Below are 17,051 nucleotides of genomic sequence, written 5' to 3' on the forward strand. Positions count from 1 at the left end.
GACCTTCTCTGCTTGGTAAATTTTTCAAACTCTACATTCCTATTTTGTATCACAGACTTTCTGTTAATATTTTGAAGGGTCAAACCCAAACACAAAAGATGACTCTGATACATCATCAGGGTTATTTTGTCATAATTTTGAAAGGTCAATTGCATAAGGACAGAAGACATTATACAACAGTTTTCACAGGCTGGGTAGTACTCCTTACAACAAGCACACTGACATTCATGGGAGGAGTCCTTTTGTTTTCACATATGTGTCTGTGAGATTTTGTTGAGCTCAGTCACTTCTATAGCTGGCTCCTGAGGTTTGTGACCCCCAACCCCCAAGCTAACCCTGTCCCTGTTTAGTATGTTGCAGGATTGGTTCAGGGACAGCTTTCTAGTCATAGGTGATTGGCTGAGTATGTGTGTGAAGCCCCCACACACATTTCAAGGTGCCATTTAAGGAATGTCCCTGCAACTGCACAGTGGATCATAGTGCGAAGTTCACTGTTATTGGAAATTTGGTTTTTACTGCTGTTCGCTTGGCTGTGTAGTTCTCTGTAGTGATCATTTTACAAAGTATCCTGTGCCGTCCCTTTTCTTTTTTTTCCCTAACATACTGATGTCTGTATGACTAAATCTAAAGAAAAGTTGCATTTCTCATTTTGGGGGGATGGGCTGTAAATTATTTGAAAACCAGCAACTTTAACAGACTACTTCTTTATTTTGGATAAAATAAAATAATACCTCTGCCAAGGTCAATATCAAACTACACCTAAATTCTGAGAAAAAAATCAAGTTTATAGTAAACAATCCAGATATGCCCCAAAATTGAATGCGTTCTTCCCTGGTCCATGCCCCATCCCTCCACCAAATATGGGGCAAATCAGTTCAGTGCTTTTTGCGTAATCCCGCTGACAAACAAACACACGAACAAAATGACAAACAGACATTGGTGAAAACATAACCTTGATACTGAGGTATGCAGTCAAAAATATTCTTTTTTTGTCAACATCAAGAAGCTAGATACAATCGTTTGTCATGACTGAACATGAGAATCCTTATGAAAATGTTACTGTTGCATCTTTTGTTTTGTACCTCTCTCTTCTGCTGACCCTTCAAAGCACACTCACAGTTTTTCAAAATTTGGATGCTTTTAATTCAATCCAAACTGATTTTCATGAATTAACCCCAGTTGAAGGATTTCACCTCTGTGACTTGAGAAAAGTCTTAACGCGGATTGGACCCTTCTCCAAACCATGTGAATAATAAATTCGGTTTATCACTTCAAATCAAGCAGTTTTGTCTTTACTTATGATTAAGTAGTGTTTTGCAGATGCCAAGGTTCTAATCAATAGAGTTAGTGCTGCAGTTTGTTCCTCACATGCCATGTGTGTGTCTGTGTGTGTAAGTTCCTGCATTTGGACAGAATTACAAAGTGGACAGAGATCAACACCTTATCCCTGACACAAACATAACCTTGGGCACAGTGACATCCCAACAACGCTGTCCTCTGATTCTCTTATTGGTCAGTTGGTGGCACAGCCTACCCCAAAACCGTTGACAACTATCCACAGTGCAGCTGGGCTGTATTTGTGTGTGTGCATCTCCATGTGAAAACAATTGTATATGTGTCTTTGTGGGTTCAGAAGAGGTTGTATAGTGACGATAGAATCAGTTTCTTTAAGCATGTGAGATGTGTGTGATCAGTTCCCCTGTCCACCCACGGTGAGCCAGTAGCTCTCCAACCCCGGCGTCTCATCAGTCCACATGTGTTTGGTGTGTATACTTTTGCACCAGTATAAAACTGGATGGTCATGGTCATGTGGCATGTCATGTGATCACATCTTGAAGCGACCGTGGGTATTTAACAGCGCTGTTGCACTCTTGTATCTTCAGTCTAATGGTGGTGATTGTGGCTATGTTATCTATCGATATATCTATCTATCTGTCTGTCTAACTATCTGACTACCTCTCTATTTATCTATCTATCTATCTATCTATCTATCTATCTATCTATCTATATTTTTCTTTGTACTCTTTCACTAACACATTCCGATTTTGTAATAAAGGTGCTATTCATACTGTGTCTTTTTATTTTCGTGTGGGCGCCCCAAACTGTATCTCTGCTACTGTCCCTGTTTTGGCCTTCTTGCTCATTTCTGTTTAGGCAGACGTGTGTATGAGCATGTGTGTAATGGGGGGTTACAATCATGCTCAAAGGAGGGGCCTGAGTGAACTGTGTCTGTCCTCATTGGTCGACAGAGGCCCTCCCTCCTCCCTTTTAAAAGCCTGCATTTTCACCTGAGTTACAAAAGAGCTGCAGCTCCTCACCCATTCACTTGTCTGTCATCTATCTTACTTCGTAAAACACATTTCTTCAAAAAGAAAAAAAGGAACACTCTCAGAACCTCTTTAAAGAACTTTTCAGTAAGTGAGTATGCTTGCCTTGCCTGAAAGTGTTAGTGTATACTATGCCTAAAAATAAGGCTACCAATCTTCACAGACAGATTTACAAAAACAGCGAAATGTTACAGTATTTGTCAAGGAATTTCTTCTGCAAACTGTAGCATTTTGGAGCGAATGCCTTTTCTTGATTTCACCCTTTTCTTGATTTCTGCTGGAAGGAATTTTCAGCCAGCCAGGTGGTGGCTGATGCAAAAGTGTGTTTGAGTGGAGGATGTATGAGGTAAGTTGGAGTTTTTTCAGGGTGGAGATTTGCGGTTGTAAAATGATATGTCGGATACAGGATCTTATATTTCTTCTTAAAACATGTTTCAAAATGTTTTATTATTTTGAAACTATATGCAAAAGTTTGAAAGTCAGAAGTAAATTGATTTTTTTGTTTTGGTCTTTTTAGCTTTTCTGTTTCGATGCACTCGTTTAACAATGAATGTTTGATTGTACATCACAGGAAGTCTAGGATTATGTGTAAATCAAATTAAGCTAAAAAGATGTATGCAAAGCCCTTGATCTCCCAAATTCAAACTGAATGTATGTGAACTCTTGGCCTTAAACTTGTTGACTTGGAGCAAAATTCAGTAGTTTGTATTTTAGATTATTTGGTAAAACTTGTAACAGCAGGAAGTGTGATTACTGATAGGTTTTGCTTGCATTTTCCTGTTTTCTAATCTCACCATTCTTGTATTTGCATGCTAGGCTCTGCTTTAAAATCAGTGACAGGGCATTTGACCTCTTGATAAATAAGATACATTTTTACTACCTATCATCTATCATCTAAAAAAAGTTTATTGTGAGACAACTGAAAAAAAATTAAGTTTAAAGAGTTTGTGTAATCATGCAAAAGCTATGAAAGTTTAGCTGTTTGTGTTTGCTAATGTTGCGGGCCTGCTCACACTTAGCATTAAAATAAACACAATAAGACAAGTGTGAAGACATCCCAAGACACCGTGAGGACACACTGTGATCCGAATGCTCAGGTATGCATCCCTGAGAACTTCTGACAGTGGTCTGCATATGGTACAAGCATCCTCTCTCTCGTCTCTGCAGTGTCATTTGTCACTTTTGTTTCTAGTTTCATTAGCATTTAATGTTTTTGTATGAAGGTTTTATCCAGTATACAAATTGACTAAGCAGTATTCTAGTTCCAGAAACAAGTGGTTACTCAAGATGTATTTTTACATACATTATGTTAATTATAGGTTTAAACTGCAGTCTGTCCAGCTATGCAAGTGTGAAACATCAGATTTGGCCCCTGTGTGCTGCATGGCACAATGCTGAGCGAGTGCTTCTGTAATGTTATGGTTGTAACAACAGTGGCATTAAATTCTGCAATATAAAGTTAACCCAGTTAGACAGGTTAATCCACTTGGCAATGAGAAGTGAAAAAAAGTTTTCCTTTTCTCTCTCGCCACACAGCAGAGAGCGACACTGAGAGACTAGATGTACTGGTGTGTGTGATGTGGTTGTTAACGGTAATGTAGCCGCTTAATCTCTGTTGGCTCCAAGATATCGTGTTTTAAAGTGGCCTACTTCCAAAGAGCAAGATCAGAGAGTGAAAAGCAGCCTATCAATGACAATAATATGATTTAAAAGAAAGTTTATTCTTGTGGGTCAAACTATATCAGCCGAGTGGGGTCATGGTGGAGAGTTTTAACACCTCTGACATTATTTGCAGCAGATGTCTTTTATGCAAAATGGAAAGCTTTCTGTGGATGTGTAATAGCCTGTAGACTGTAAACACACTTCATACATTGTGATGCAAAGATCCTGCTGCCCAACAACTTCCCTCATTAGAGGCTGTTGCTTAACAGTGGTCCAAAGGTATTTTGTACCAGCTGATTTTTAAAATAATCTCAACTGATCTCAAGTACGTTTACCCAAATACAGTACTCATAGGTTATTATACTTTATTTATCTCCACTCTAGGCTACCTTTTATTTTTACTTCTCAACATTTCTAAAGGAAATGTTCTTTTTACTCAGCCTCACTATTTGACAGCTATACCAAGTACTTACTATGCAGAACAAGATTTTACATATGGAAGCAATGATCAGTTTACAAAATGATGCATTGTTAAAGATTAAACTATCCAGCTAGATATAAATTAGTTACACTTTTACCAGCTGCAACATTGGCATGCTACTTAAATTTTTTTTTTCAATGGACGTAGGTGAGAGTTAGAGAACTGGCTCATACACGAAGAAGCGGGCTTGTTGATGGTGGCTTTCAAGTGGCCTCATGAACCCATTGCATCTTTGACCAGGTTTCAAGGTTTGTTGACTTAACTCCAGCTGGCAAACTCTATTTACGTCAACATTGGCTTGTAATATCCTCCTAAATATAGAAGACCCAAGTGAGATATAATTTTGCATTTTGTATACATACATATATAGGTATATAGTTAATACCACAAATTAAGCTGGTGTAAAATGGAAATAGCAATAAAGCTAACAAGACTTTAGCCCTCCAAGTGTTGGTGAAGATGTATGTGGTGCCGAGTTCCAGGAAATGAGATGGACTAGTTTGCAGGGTAGAGGGGCCCATCTCACTCCAAAATGTTCTTCATCATCAAGGCTTAAAGGCTTAGTTGAGGACAGTAAGGCCAGACAATACATGCGTTGGCAGGCCTGTAATCAGTTGCAAACTTGCATCCCTGTGGCAAACTTGAGTGTTACTGAATTTTTACGGCCGCCAAGGAGGTTATATAATTACCCGTGTCTGTTGGTTTCTTTGTTCATTTGTTTGTTAATTTGTCAGAAGGATTACGCAGAAAGTACTCAACTGCACTGAACTTTGCAGAGGGATGGGGCATGTCCAAGGGAAGAACTCATTAAATTTTGTGGAAAATCCAGATCATTTACTATGAATTTGAGTTTTTTCCTTTGAAGTCTGGTGTATGTTGTTTGACAGTGGCCTTTGCAGAGGTCTACGCTCTACAAAGGACATTTTCTAGTTAAGACCTGGGCCAGAAGCCACTGTTAGTGATAATCTGAAATCTGAATTTTCAAACCGTTTTAGTCACTGACACTTTCCTCTGTTTGTTTTTTTCTTTTTTTTCTTATAGGTAACAAGGTTGAGCAGAGGTTGAGGAAGAAATATATCACCGCCTTGTGAACTTCTAACCCTGAAATCTTGAAAATTTCTCTGCCTCTCATCTTGCTGAGCACCACTATGCCAGGAGTCGTGGATCGTATGGAGCTAAGGAAAGTCTCCACAGAGGCTGATGACGACAGCACTGACAGCCTGGACGACCGCTACATAGACCCCATTGATTCTGAGAAGGCCACCATCAGCAGGTCAGCAACCATAATGTCAAGATTTTTATTTCCTTCTCCAAATGAGTTGGCACTGAAAGATGACTTCATTTGACACGGCAGCTCTGGTAGTGCTGTTGCTTAACACTCTAGGCATATTTCTGTTAATTTATGCCCTCTAAACATTTTGGCTGCAACATCTATTCTTACTGGGTAAACAACAAGCACAATTTTAGTGTATGGTACAAGAAGAGGAAGAAGAGAAAGCCAATTAATCCAGCTAGAATTCTGCGATAGACACTTGATTATCAGTAAGTCTATACAACAAATCTGATTACTGACCTGGGTTTTACTGTAACCAGATTACTGTATTGCATGTACACACATTCTCCGAATTGTTAACCTTAACCTTAAGCTGACTTCTGCTAATAACCTGGTTTTTGGTGTTCATATAAATTAAGTTTTTGTAAGGTGTGAATGGTCATTTGGTATGTTGCAGACCACAAGAACAGCATGTATTCAATTTTTGTTACTTTGTCGTTAATAGTTATTTGGAGCTGTGAAATGTTCATTTAAATGAATTAATTATTTCTGTTACTTATCCGGTTAGAGGGCTGGTTTGACTTCAGGGCAGCAACTGAGTAATTAATTTAGTTATTAGAGCTGGCATAACTTTGAGGTGGCTGCCCAGAATGATATAACAGTGTGAATGACAGGAGGTGTTGATTGGTTTGACGTGGCAAGATTTAATTTTCACATGTTTTAAGTAAATTAAAGGCCTTGCACACCAACACAGACAGATGTCAACCGATCAAAACTGCGTCATATAACCTTCTGAGAGGACTGCTAAGACATTTACATTTTGTGTACAAAATCAAACATACTAAGTTGATATACATACTGTATAAAAGGTGAACTACCTTCTGTGTTTGTATATGCTAATGTTAATGTCTTTTTTCTTGGTCCTTGCAGTCAATTTATGGATGATAATGATGACGGAGAAAGCCAGAAATTCCTGTCAAATGGGATGATGAAGAAGAAGAAATATGAGGAATACCATGAAGAATATGTAAGAGAATTCACAAGTCACGCTAATGTAGTCAGTGTCTGTGAGTAAATTGTTTATAATACACTAATCTGCAGATCCTAAAAGTAAATTACCAAAATAAATACAAAAAACACCTGAAAGCAGTGGTATTTAATTGCTGCATTGAGGCAATTTCCCATTGTTTTAATTTGAAAGCAGGTAGTTAATAACCAAAGAAATGCTAAAAGTTTGTTTAACATGGAGCAAGTTGTCGGGCAAAGGGGTTAACTATGCAAACATTTATGGTATTCAGACTTTGCAAGAATAATCCTACAATGTATCTATGTTCCATACCATTGAGTACAATGTACCATTTATACACAATTACTACTGCTTTTGCACTGCTGACAGAAGTCCTGTCACTGCTAATGACCACAGGCAAAAAAAACAGATCACCTTTTTCTGTGTGTTAAAAAAAGTCCTGTTTCGATCATAATAAATGATCATATTGGTCATATTTCTTTTTATATTCTATTCCATTTAGGAATTTAATGTATGCTTCTTTTTCACTTGGAAAAATGGGCACATCTGAACAATGTGATGACATGTCCACGTAATTCAACCAGCAACAACTCTGTCTGAAAGTATTTTGAGTCTGGCAGATTTTGGTGTCAGGATCTAAAGTCAGCTTCATACTCTGTCCGGGGAATTCTGGCATTCTGGGAACTATTGGAAGTTATGAGCTGATGTATAAGTTGAGGGAGAATGTGTCCACTCAATAAACCATAATAACTACTGGAAACGCACTAAACAATTAGTATCTAACAGGAGAACATGAGGGTGTTTTTTTCCACAAATAGAACTTGTGGGTGCTTATTGCATTTAAGTCTCTTGTGTGGTTTGCTGCACACTGCCAAATGTTTGCTCTCTTTTGTGTTGTAACGATTCCAATTTTAAATATGTCATCAACAACTTTAAATGCTTTTCAGCATTCATCACCTGTCTTCCTCATACAGAATTCTCTTCCCCTTTTCTTTTATGTCGGAGCAGCATCCCGGCCACACCTCCTTCGGGATGTCTGTCTTCAACTTGAGCAACGCCATTATGGGCAGCGGCATTCTAGGCCTATCCTTCGCCATGGCAAACACTGGCATCGTTCTCTTTACGTAGGTAGTACGGCGGCAGAACAAAGAAATCCACAGCATGCTTGTTTGTACAAGAAATGGAATGACACGTCAGACAGGAAGTAGCAAAACAAATTCTTTTATTACATTGAAGTGAAAAGGCTGATATAACTGTATACTTCTTTAAAACTTTCCGTTTTGCACAGATTGCAATTCAAATATAATCATAGCTAGGTTTGCTTTATTCTCAAGGGTTTTGATAATCACATTACCACCTGGAAAATAGAGCAGAAATATTTTAACTCCTATACCCTGTGCATTTAGTTCCTCTTCTCCCAGCCCAGTATGCCATCTGAGGAATGAAGCAGATGGATGCATCGACGTAGCATTGACGTTACACTACAATGGTCACGCTAGAACCTTGTTAAAGACATATTGAAAGCACACAGCATCCATTGAAAGACAAGCCCCCCAACAACCAAAAAACTAAATGACAAACATATCTGAGCAGCTGCAGTATGTCGCAGCTAATTTGATGTTCTTTATTGCAAAGGAAAAAAAAACATTGCCCACTTGCCAGGACTAAGCCAAACACATCAAAGTTATATGGACGACAAATTTCTCTCCTGTCTTTGCCCTACTCCTTTTCACTGCCCATTGCCTGGATTAAAATTACCAAAGTTGACCCCATACACAAAGTTTCTTGGTATCACTGTAACTTTGATGTGTCACTGGCTTGCAATCTGACCTTTGCTTGCCTTCTCTTTGCAGAGTCCTCCTCATCGCCGTGGCCATCCTCTCCTTGTATTCTGTACATCTTCTCCTTGTGACGGCAAAAGAAGGAGGTTGGTATTTCACTTTACTTCAAGCTCAACTGCCCTCCAAATGACCAATCTAAAATTTTATCCCAAAAGAGTGATTCCCAGCTGGGAGATCAGGATGAACCAAAGTGGTCCAAGATGATTCTAAGGGGTCACAAGCTGATCATCTGAGTATGAAATAGAAAAAGTAGAGAAACTAAATTCTGCTGCACAAAACCAAGTTTGCAGATGTGATTCTTTTTTTGTGAAATATAGTTCTACCTCTTTGGGATCTCCTCACAAATATAAAGATCTGAGAAGAGAAAATCAGTCTTTGACTACATTTCTCACAACTTACAGACATTCAACCTATCACAAGGTTGTCATAAGGAGATATTGCTTCATATTAAGGGGTCTCAAACAAAACAAAAGGATGTGAACCACTGCTCTAAAACAATATTGGCAAAACTTTATTTCTGTACTGTTACAACCACCTGGTGGTCATTCTGAGAAATATGGAAGAGCAGTATTTGAAGTATTTGAAGGTGATGACTTTTTTTTCAGACCGTAGTCTTAAGAAATCAGAAATACACGTTATTTAAAATCTAAGTATATCTAAATTAAAGTCTACAATTGATCTACAAAAGATTCACAACCCTCTCTGAAGGGTATTATGGGAAAGGCAGGGAAACATTAACGGAAGTAAGAGCAGATTTCTTTCTTAATATTCCATGTCCCTTAAAACCTTGGTGATTTTAAAGGAACAATGTATGCACCTCATTGTTCAATCTACTTATTCTTTGTCTTTTTTTTGTTGTGACGCCTGAATTGTTTTTCCAAGGTTAATTCTCAACTTGTCTGTTATTACAGGATCCCTCATTTATGAAAAGCTGGGGGAAAGAGCATTTGGTTGGCCTGGGAAAATGGCAGCATTTGGATCGATAATCATGCAAAACATTGGAGGTACACAGAAAATCAGTATGTTCATGTATACAGATGAAAGACCAATTAAAGAACAATCCTGAATACATAAGTGGAGCAACATAAAAAGTGTAGATGCTTTCATGGGGAGCACAAGGACTCACAGAGGGGTTTGATGAGTATGAAAATCTAGCAATTTTGGAGAAACATGTTAGACAGCACTCTCCACCATTACCATCAAAACACCAAATGAGAAAATATCTTCTGCAAAAAGGGTGTTCATTCCTCCATTACAGTTTTGTTGGTGGAACAACACCCTATAAAGACACTTTATGTTGGTTTTTCCTTTAATTTCTCACCAATTTGTATTTCAGATTTTTAAAAGACAGTGGTTTTCTGAATTGTAATACAACTACTGCAACTGTATGTGCCTGTATGTATCCAGGAATGTTTGTAGTTTGGACACACAACATACAGTTTTCAAATGAGGTTTTTGCTTCTGTGAGTGTCAAATCTCAGACAACCTTCCTTGTTGTCCTCCTGCAGCCATGTCCAGCTACCTCTTTATTGTGAAGTATGAGCTGCCGGAAGTAATCCGAACCTTCTTGGGTTTAGAAGAAAACTCTGGGTGAGTGTGTGTGCTTTTGAAGATAAAGTACACTCTTATGTTTGTATGTGTACTGTATGTATGCCATCTCCTCTGACTTTAACCTGTGTGCTATGTTTGCAGTGAATGGTACCTAAACGGAAACTACCTGGTGGTGTTTGTGTCGATCGGAATCATTCTGCCTTTGTCTCTCCTTAAAAATCTAGGTAAGGACTTAGTATGCGTGTGTGATTTCTCTAAACCAATGATAAGTAAAACTTAAATTCTATTTCACCATCAAATTGTATATTGTTCAACTATTTCACCAATTGTTCTGCAAGCTGTGACTCACTATGCTTCTAATATAACATAATTGTAACTTCCTACTGCCTGAAGCCAAATTTCTCAGTGCTTCCATGCTCTTGCAGCTGTAATCAGCTACACCAAACCAGAATAAATGTAACACTAGCGGAGCCCTTAGTCACTTCTGGCAATTAAAATTTACAGTAACGTAACACTGCTATTAAGCCTGTAGTCAGCGCCGCCATTCAGATGTAATTTATGAATCCAATAGTCAGATCTGCCTCAGCTGGCTCAGCTCCAAGAGGCTGCACTGACCACTGACCAAATTATGTAATTTAGAATATTAGACATAAATAAGCAAATACGATCAAAACTGTATGTCTGAGCTGATTTTAATTTAATAAATGACAACTGCAATGATGATTCTGGGGTCCACAAGCATTAGATTTGTATTCATGGGTGTTAGGTTTGGTCACTGGTCCATTCAGACCTTAAAGGCTTCATTCACACTGCAGCTCAATTCAATTCAACTCAATTCAATCCAATTCAATTTTATTTATATAGAGCAAAATCATAACAGAGGTTATCTCAGGGCACTTTTCATGTAGAGCAGTTTTAAACCATACTTTTTATAGGTTATATTTACAGAGATCCAACATTCCCATAGGCAGAAACCTTGAACAGAACCCAACTCATGGAGGGCAGCTGTCTGCCCCGACCGGCCTGGTTGAGAGAGAGAGAGAGGGGAGGGAGAAAAGGGGGGGGCATAGCACTTTAGACGTATAACATAAAGATTTGTAACAATAATGAGACTAATAATAAAACGGATAATTATAATAATAGGGTGAATAATAGTATGAATACAATGAAATAATAATTATAGATATTATTATAATTAATAATAATAGATGATAATTGAATAATTGAAGCAGTGGGTGTTGAGTGGGATCATGGGGTCAGTAGGTGGTTTGCAGTCACAGATCCAGACTCTCTAGCACCATGAACAGAAACACCTGCAGAAAGCAACAGGAAGAGAGAGGAGAGAGACGCAGTGTTCTACTGGGGTAATAGGGTACTATGAGCTCTTTCAGATATGATGGTTTCTGACCATTAAGGGTTTTTTAGGTGAGGAGGAGGATTTTAAATTCTGCAGAGAAGCTAACACAGGAGAAATGTGATCTCTTTTCCTGGTTCCTGTCAGTACTCGCACTGCAGCATTCTGGATCAGAGTATTTAAAGATTTGTTGGGACAGCCTGATAATAAGGAATTACAATAATCCATCCTAGAGACAACAAAAGCATGGACTTGTTTTTCAGTGTCTTTTTGAGAAAGGATGTGCCTGATGTGTCACGTAGTGGAAAAAGGCAGTCCTTGAAGTTTGTTTTAGGTGAGAGTTAAAGGACATATCCTGATCAAAGAGAACTCCGAGTTTCCTAACAGTGTTGCTGGAGGCCAGGGCAAAGCCATCCAGAGTAACTTTATCATTAAATAAGGTGTTTCTGAGGTGTTGGGGGCCAAGCACAATAACTTCAGTTTTGTCTGAGTTGAACAGCAGAAAGTCACTGGTCATCCAGGTCTTTATGTCCTTAAGGCAAGCTTGAAGTTTAGCTAACTAATTGGTTTCACCAGGCTTTATTGACAAAACAATTGGGTATCATCAGCATAGCAATGGAAGTTTATGGAGTGTTCCCTAATAATATTGCCTAAAGGAAGCATATGTAAGGTGAATAGAAACTGGTCCAAGCACAAAACCTTGTCGAATTCCGTGACTAACTTTTGAGTATATGGAGGATTTATCGTTAATGTGCACAAACTGAAATCGATCTGATAGATAGCACCTAAACCAGCTTAGAGCGGGTCCTTTAATGCCAATTGAATGTTCCAGTCTCTGTAAAAGTATATAATGGTCAATGGTATCAAATGCAGCACTAAGGTCTAATAAGACAAGTACAGAGAGTCCTTTGTCCGATGCAGTAAGAAGGTCATCTGTAACTTTCACCAGTGCTGTCTCTGTGCTATGATGCACTCTAAATCCTGACTGAAAAAGCTCAAATAAACTATTATCCTGTAAAAAGTCACACAACTGGTTGGTGACAGTTTTCTCAAGGATTTTACTATAATTACTTTATCTATACTAAGGACTAAACTTGATAAGACTCTGAGAATTCAGATAAAAATTCAGAGTATGGGCCAGGAGTGCAGTATACTATAACAAATAGAATTGGCTTTAAAATTTTCCATGATGGATATGTAAGACTAAGAACCAGGCTTTCAAATGAGTTATAATTGAGTTTAAGTTTAGGTTGATTAACAGGCTTGTGTTGAAAATGGCTGCAAATCCACCTCCTCGGCCGGTGCCTCGAGGAATGTGGGTATTAATATGACCGGGGGGGAATGGATTCATTTAGGCTAACATATTCATCATGACACAGCCAGGTTTCAGTGAGACTAAATATATCTATATATATAATGATCTGATATCATGTGGATTGGAGCGATCTAACGTTTAAGAGTCCACATTTAATTCTCCTATTTTGTTATACTTCTGCAATGGTGGTCTTAATTTTCATTAGATTTCTGTGTACAACTCCTCTTCTGTTTATTTTTGAGTTAATTAATTTAGATGGTCGGGGGGCAAACACAGTCTTTATGGGAGTTTGGGTGGGTGACTACTGTACTGGAAGCACAGAGAAGCATGTAAGACTGCAACTCTGCTCATGGTCTCCACTCTGGGTTTTCATGGTTTTGGTTATACTAATAAAAAACTCTCATTTTCTAGATATGAGAGCTGCTCCATCCAAAGTGGGATGTATGCCGTCTCTTCTGAAATTCTGCTCATATCAATTTTTGGATATGAGTCCGTATTCTAAAACAGAAAGCTGATTTGACAGCTAAAAAGACAGACCAGTGCAGAGGTGCATAGGTGAAGAACAGCAAACTATAGCATAGCATCACATAAGTATCTGGTACTGTTTTTTTTGGGTTTTTTTTAGTCACTGATGTTTTCTCCACTTTAGGCTACCTGGGCTACACAAGTGGATTTTCCCTTTCCTGCATGGTCTTCTTCCTGGGTGTGGTAAGTTCAGCGTCTTAATAGCATTACAGTATGAAATATGAGAAAAACATGCAATTACGGCCTAGAGAATAGCATCTTACAACTACTCTAATGTATAGTAATGTGCAGGCATTTGTCTATGGACACACATGCTAATGAGATATGTTAGAGCTGCTATGACCAATATCTTTATATTAACAACAAATCAGTAGACTATGTGTAATGTGAAAGAGGTCACTTGTAGTGATGAACCCACAGAGAATTATCACCCATCTCTCACATATATCGGCTCTATGGAGCTTGTTTGCATGTTTCAGCTCACTGTTTTGGTGTCACAGCCCACAGCTTTTCTCTTTTAGTTCACTCTCACAACTCTGATGAAATTCATTCGGCACATTATATAGAGAATGTAGAACTTGCATATGCCAGAATTGAACTGCCACACTGCCAATTATTGTGGCAAGCAGGGAGTTTGGTACTGAAATTTCTTTATTTGCTGTTCTCTTGTTACATTTATTTTTATGTACACCACTGAGAAGAACATAATGTAACTTCATGTGGTTATTTTCCAGGTGATCTACAAAAAGACCCAGCTGCCCTGCCCTCTTCCTTTCTTTTACCAGCACTTGTCTAACCTCAGCATGAACGCCTCAGATATGCCAGGGTTGTACATGTTACAAAACCGCTCAGCACAAATGGATTTCTCCCGAGCCGACGTTGCCCCAATGGTCCTGGGCAGCCACAACAGTCACCACTCCACCGGCATCCACTTTGAGCATCATCCTGACGATGAGGATATGTGCACACCCAAATACTTTGTCTTCAACTCACAGGTACAGTGGGGTGGGTGGTGGCCTAAAAGTTATTCTGTAATGCTGGTTCAGAGACCACTGATTGGCTCTCAATCAAGTACAAACTTCTACTGACCCAAAACATTTGTTCAGCTTGTAAAGTTCAGCATTATGTGTATATTATTCACGATAAGAATATAACACCGCTTTATGGTGACACTGGGACACAGTGCTACGTTAACTTGATTCACCTAGGCTTTGATTTCCACAGTGTTTAGGAGGGGATGTAGCCATTTCACTTTCTTTGACTAGATTAATGTCACGTTGGAAATGTTTTTATTGAAGGTTCCTATGTGAGTAAATAAAATTGATGTATCTAGGTGAAATCTACAGCAACAGTTTGTCTAATCCACTTAGGACACTGACACACCAAAGCCAGCCTCAAAGAAGAAATAGTCCTGACTAATCAAACATTTAAGCCTTATTTGTTAAAAGTTGAACTTACACATACTTGCAACTGACATTACAACTACAACAGATTACAAGTGAAGGTAGCTGACAGCTAGCATGCACATACAGTATGTGCCTTTGTGAGAGGACGTCAGTAGTATGTTCCTAATCCAGAAAACATTTTGTAAAAACAAACATTACAAACTAGCCTTCAACTGTCTTTTCACATGGCATTCCACTGTCAGTATGTGGTCCTTTGATTATGGATGAACTAAAAAAAGTGGAGAGGAAAAATGCATGAAAAGAATTGTTTCTTTCGTAGCATGCATGACAGTTGTAAAACCAACAAGCCAGCAAGTTACACCAGGACCAGCAGTGATGGAGCTAAAACTGTGGGTTATGGTAGACCAAATTGCCCAAACACATTTCATGTCCAACTCTCTGATCTGACAGAACTCTTAGATATTATGCAAGGTTTTATTTTAAATCTTTTTCCTATAGCCTTGAAGGCACAGCACTAATATAGTATACAGTATAATAAAATAATTTAAAAGACATATTTATGACATCACATAATAACATGGGTTAGTATAGCTTTATTTATTTTTGCAGCATGATTGTCTTCCCTCCCAAACTGAATTTCTGTCTTAAATGTTTTTTTCGATTTTTACCTTTTTTCCACAGACGTCATACACTGTGCCAATCCTGGCCTTTGCCTTCGTCTGTCATCCTGAAGTCCTGCCTATCTACAGTGAACTGAAGGAGTAAGTGCACTTTTCCTCATAAAACAAACTTTAAGGGTCAGTTCCCTGAGATGAAAACCATTTTCTCACTATCGAGCCAGGCAGATAGTAATTTATATGCCAGGATTTGGAAATACCTGTCTTTGAAAACTTGTGCCTCCCTTCCAATACGTGAATGTGAATTGAATTTTGTTTTATTACTAAAACCTCAGAAAAATTACTTTAAAGAATTCAGCAGCCGTCCCAGTCACCCCACTTGTTATCGACATGCATCACTATAAACAGTTTTCACTGGGAATGTAGTACTTCCAATGCACAGTCCCCATAATTGAGAATTCATTGAAGTTATATTCTGTAAGTGCTATGAGAAGGCAACTGGACTTGCTTGATGTTCTTGAAGATGTTTTGCCTCTCATCCGAAAGGCTTCTTACATTCACTAATTGCATAACCCTGCTTTTCAAGTGATGAAACTATGTCAATATAATAAGAGCCAAGTTCAGAACAATTAAAAAATCTCTGTGGGTAGAGAATTACGTAGAACAGGGTGTTGCATGATGAACGCAAAATGATTTGCCAGGATAAATGGTGGTCCAACTGAGAGGATTCGTTGAAAAGATTTAAAAGTATTTAAAGTATAAAGTAGAATTAAAGTATTTCAATCTGCATATATTTATCCAAATTATCCAATTTATTGCAAATCTTGAGTGTGACCCTAAACCATCTAAAGTTGATGTGACCTCTAAAAGTGATTGTGTATGTGTGTGTTGTTTCTTCAGTCGCAGCAGGAAAAAGATGCAAAACGTTTCCAACCTGTCCATTTTGGCTATGCTCATCATGTACATGCTATCAGCTCTGTTTGGCTACCTCACCTTTTATGGTAAGAGTGAAGATACACACAAGCATTAACAGTCAACTCCAATCATAGACAAAAACAATGCCTAAAATTTAATTAGCGTCAATGTTTGTCACTTCACATGCTGTGTTAAGACACAAAAAGACAATTAACAGATATCAGTCCCTACTTCTAGATAGAAAGAATTAATTACTTTAGTCGTTCAGTATATATGGCATTATTAGATTGTTGATAATGTCACAATGCATATGTAGCATTTTAATGTTGCATATGGTCAAGGTAGAGCTAGTTTTGATTGTATTATATACAGTTAGGTAGTTAAATCCAGTGGGAATGTGAGAGGAAAAAAGAAAAAAATGTTTTTTTATTCTTGTGAATTGGTTGAATTTTTATACTTACATGAGCCTACAACAATTATGTATATATATATAAAGAACTAACACAGTTTTTTTGTACAAAGTCAAAAACCAAAAAGGTTGGTTTAATGCATCATACTTCATAATCTTACAATATGTTTTTTTGGTACAATCGTTAAATCGCTGGGTTAAAAAATGAAATTGTGTTGGTTAAGACGGTGCATTAATGGCTTTACCCAGTACTCATGGGTTGAAAACCACCAACAACAAGGATTTATTTTTGATCCAGTGGCCAAATACTTAAAAAAAACTAAAAAAAAAAATGACACTAGCACTGGG

At 38.1% G+C, this 17,051-nt stretch overlaps 1 protein-coding gene across 15 annotated transcripts in view; it reads left to right on the plus strand.

Moving 5' to 3' along the window:
• Positions 1-17,051, plus strand: part of slc38a4 (solute carrier family 38 member 4) — a 38,234-nt gene that overhangs the window by 9,095 nt on the left and 12,088 nt on the right. The window contains exons 1-13 of one of the 15 annotated variants that reach the window (XM_040143528.1): positions 2,317-2,414; positions 2,612-2,673; positions 3,347-5,743; positions 6,674-6,770; positions 7,779-7,894; positions 8,624-8,697; positions 9,523-9,615; positions 10,120-10,201; positions 10,304-10,386; positions 13,481-13,539; positions 14,091-14,351; positions 15,444-15,523; positions 16,280-16,380. In XM_040143528.1, coding sequence (XP_039999462.1) covers positions 5,619-5,743; positions 6,674-6,770; positions 7,779-7,894; positions 8,624-8,697; positions 9,523-9,615; positions 10,120-10,201; positions 10,304-10,386; positions 13,481-13,539; positions 14,091-14,351; positions 15,444-15,523; positions 16,280-16,380 — 1,171 coding nt within the window. In that variant the 5' untranslated portion in view covers positions 2,317-2,414; positions 2,612-2,673; positions 3,347-5,618. Of the gene's footprint in view, positions 1-2,316; positions 5,744-6,673; positions 6,771-7,778; positions 7,895-8,623; positions 8,698-9,522; positions 9,616-10,119; positions 10,202-10,303; positions 10,387-13,480; positions 13,540-14,090; positions 14,352-15,443; positions 15,524-16,279; positions 16,381-17,051 lie in introns of those variants that run through there. The other 14 variants (XM_040143548.1, XM_040143587.1, XM_040143559.1 and 11 more) reach the window with 14 other exon arrangements.

This window comes from Xiphias gladius, chromosome 2 (genome assembly GCF_016859285.1).
Source record: "Xiphias gladius isolate SHS-SW01 ecotype Sanya breed wild chromosome 2, ASM1685928v1, whole genome shotgun sequence".
Taxonomy (NCBI): Eukaryota; Metazoa; Chordata; class Actinopteri; order Istiophoriformes; family Xiphiidae; genus Xiphias; species Xiphias gladius.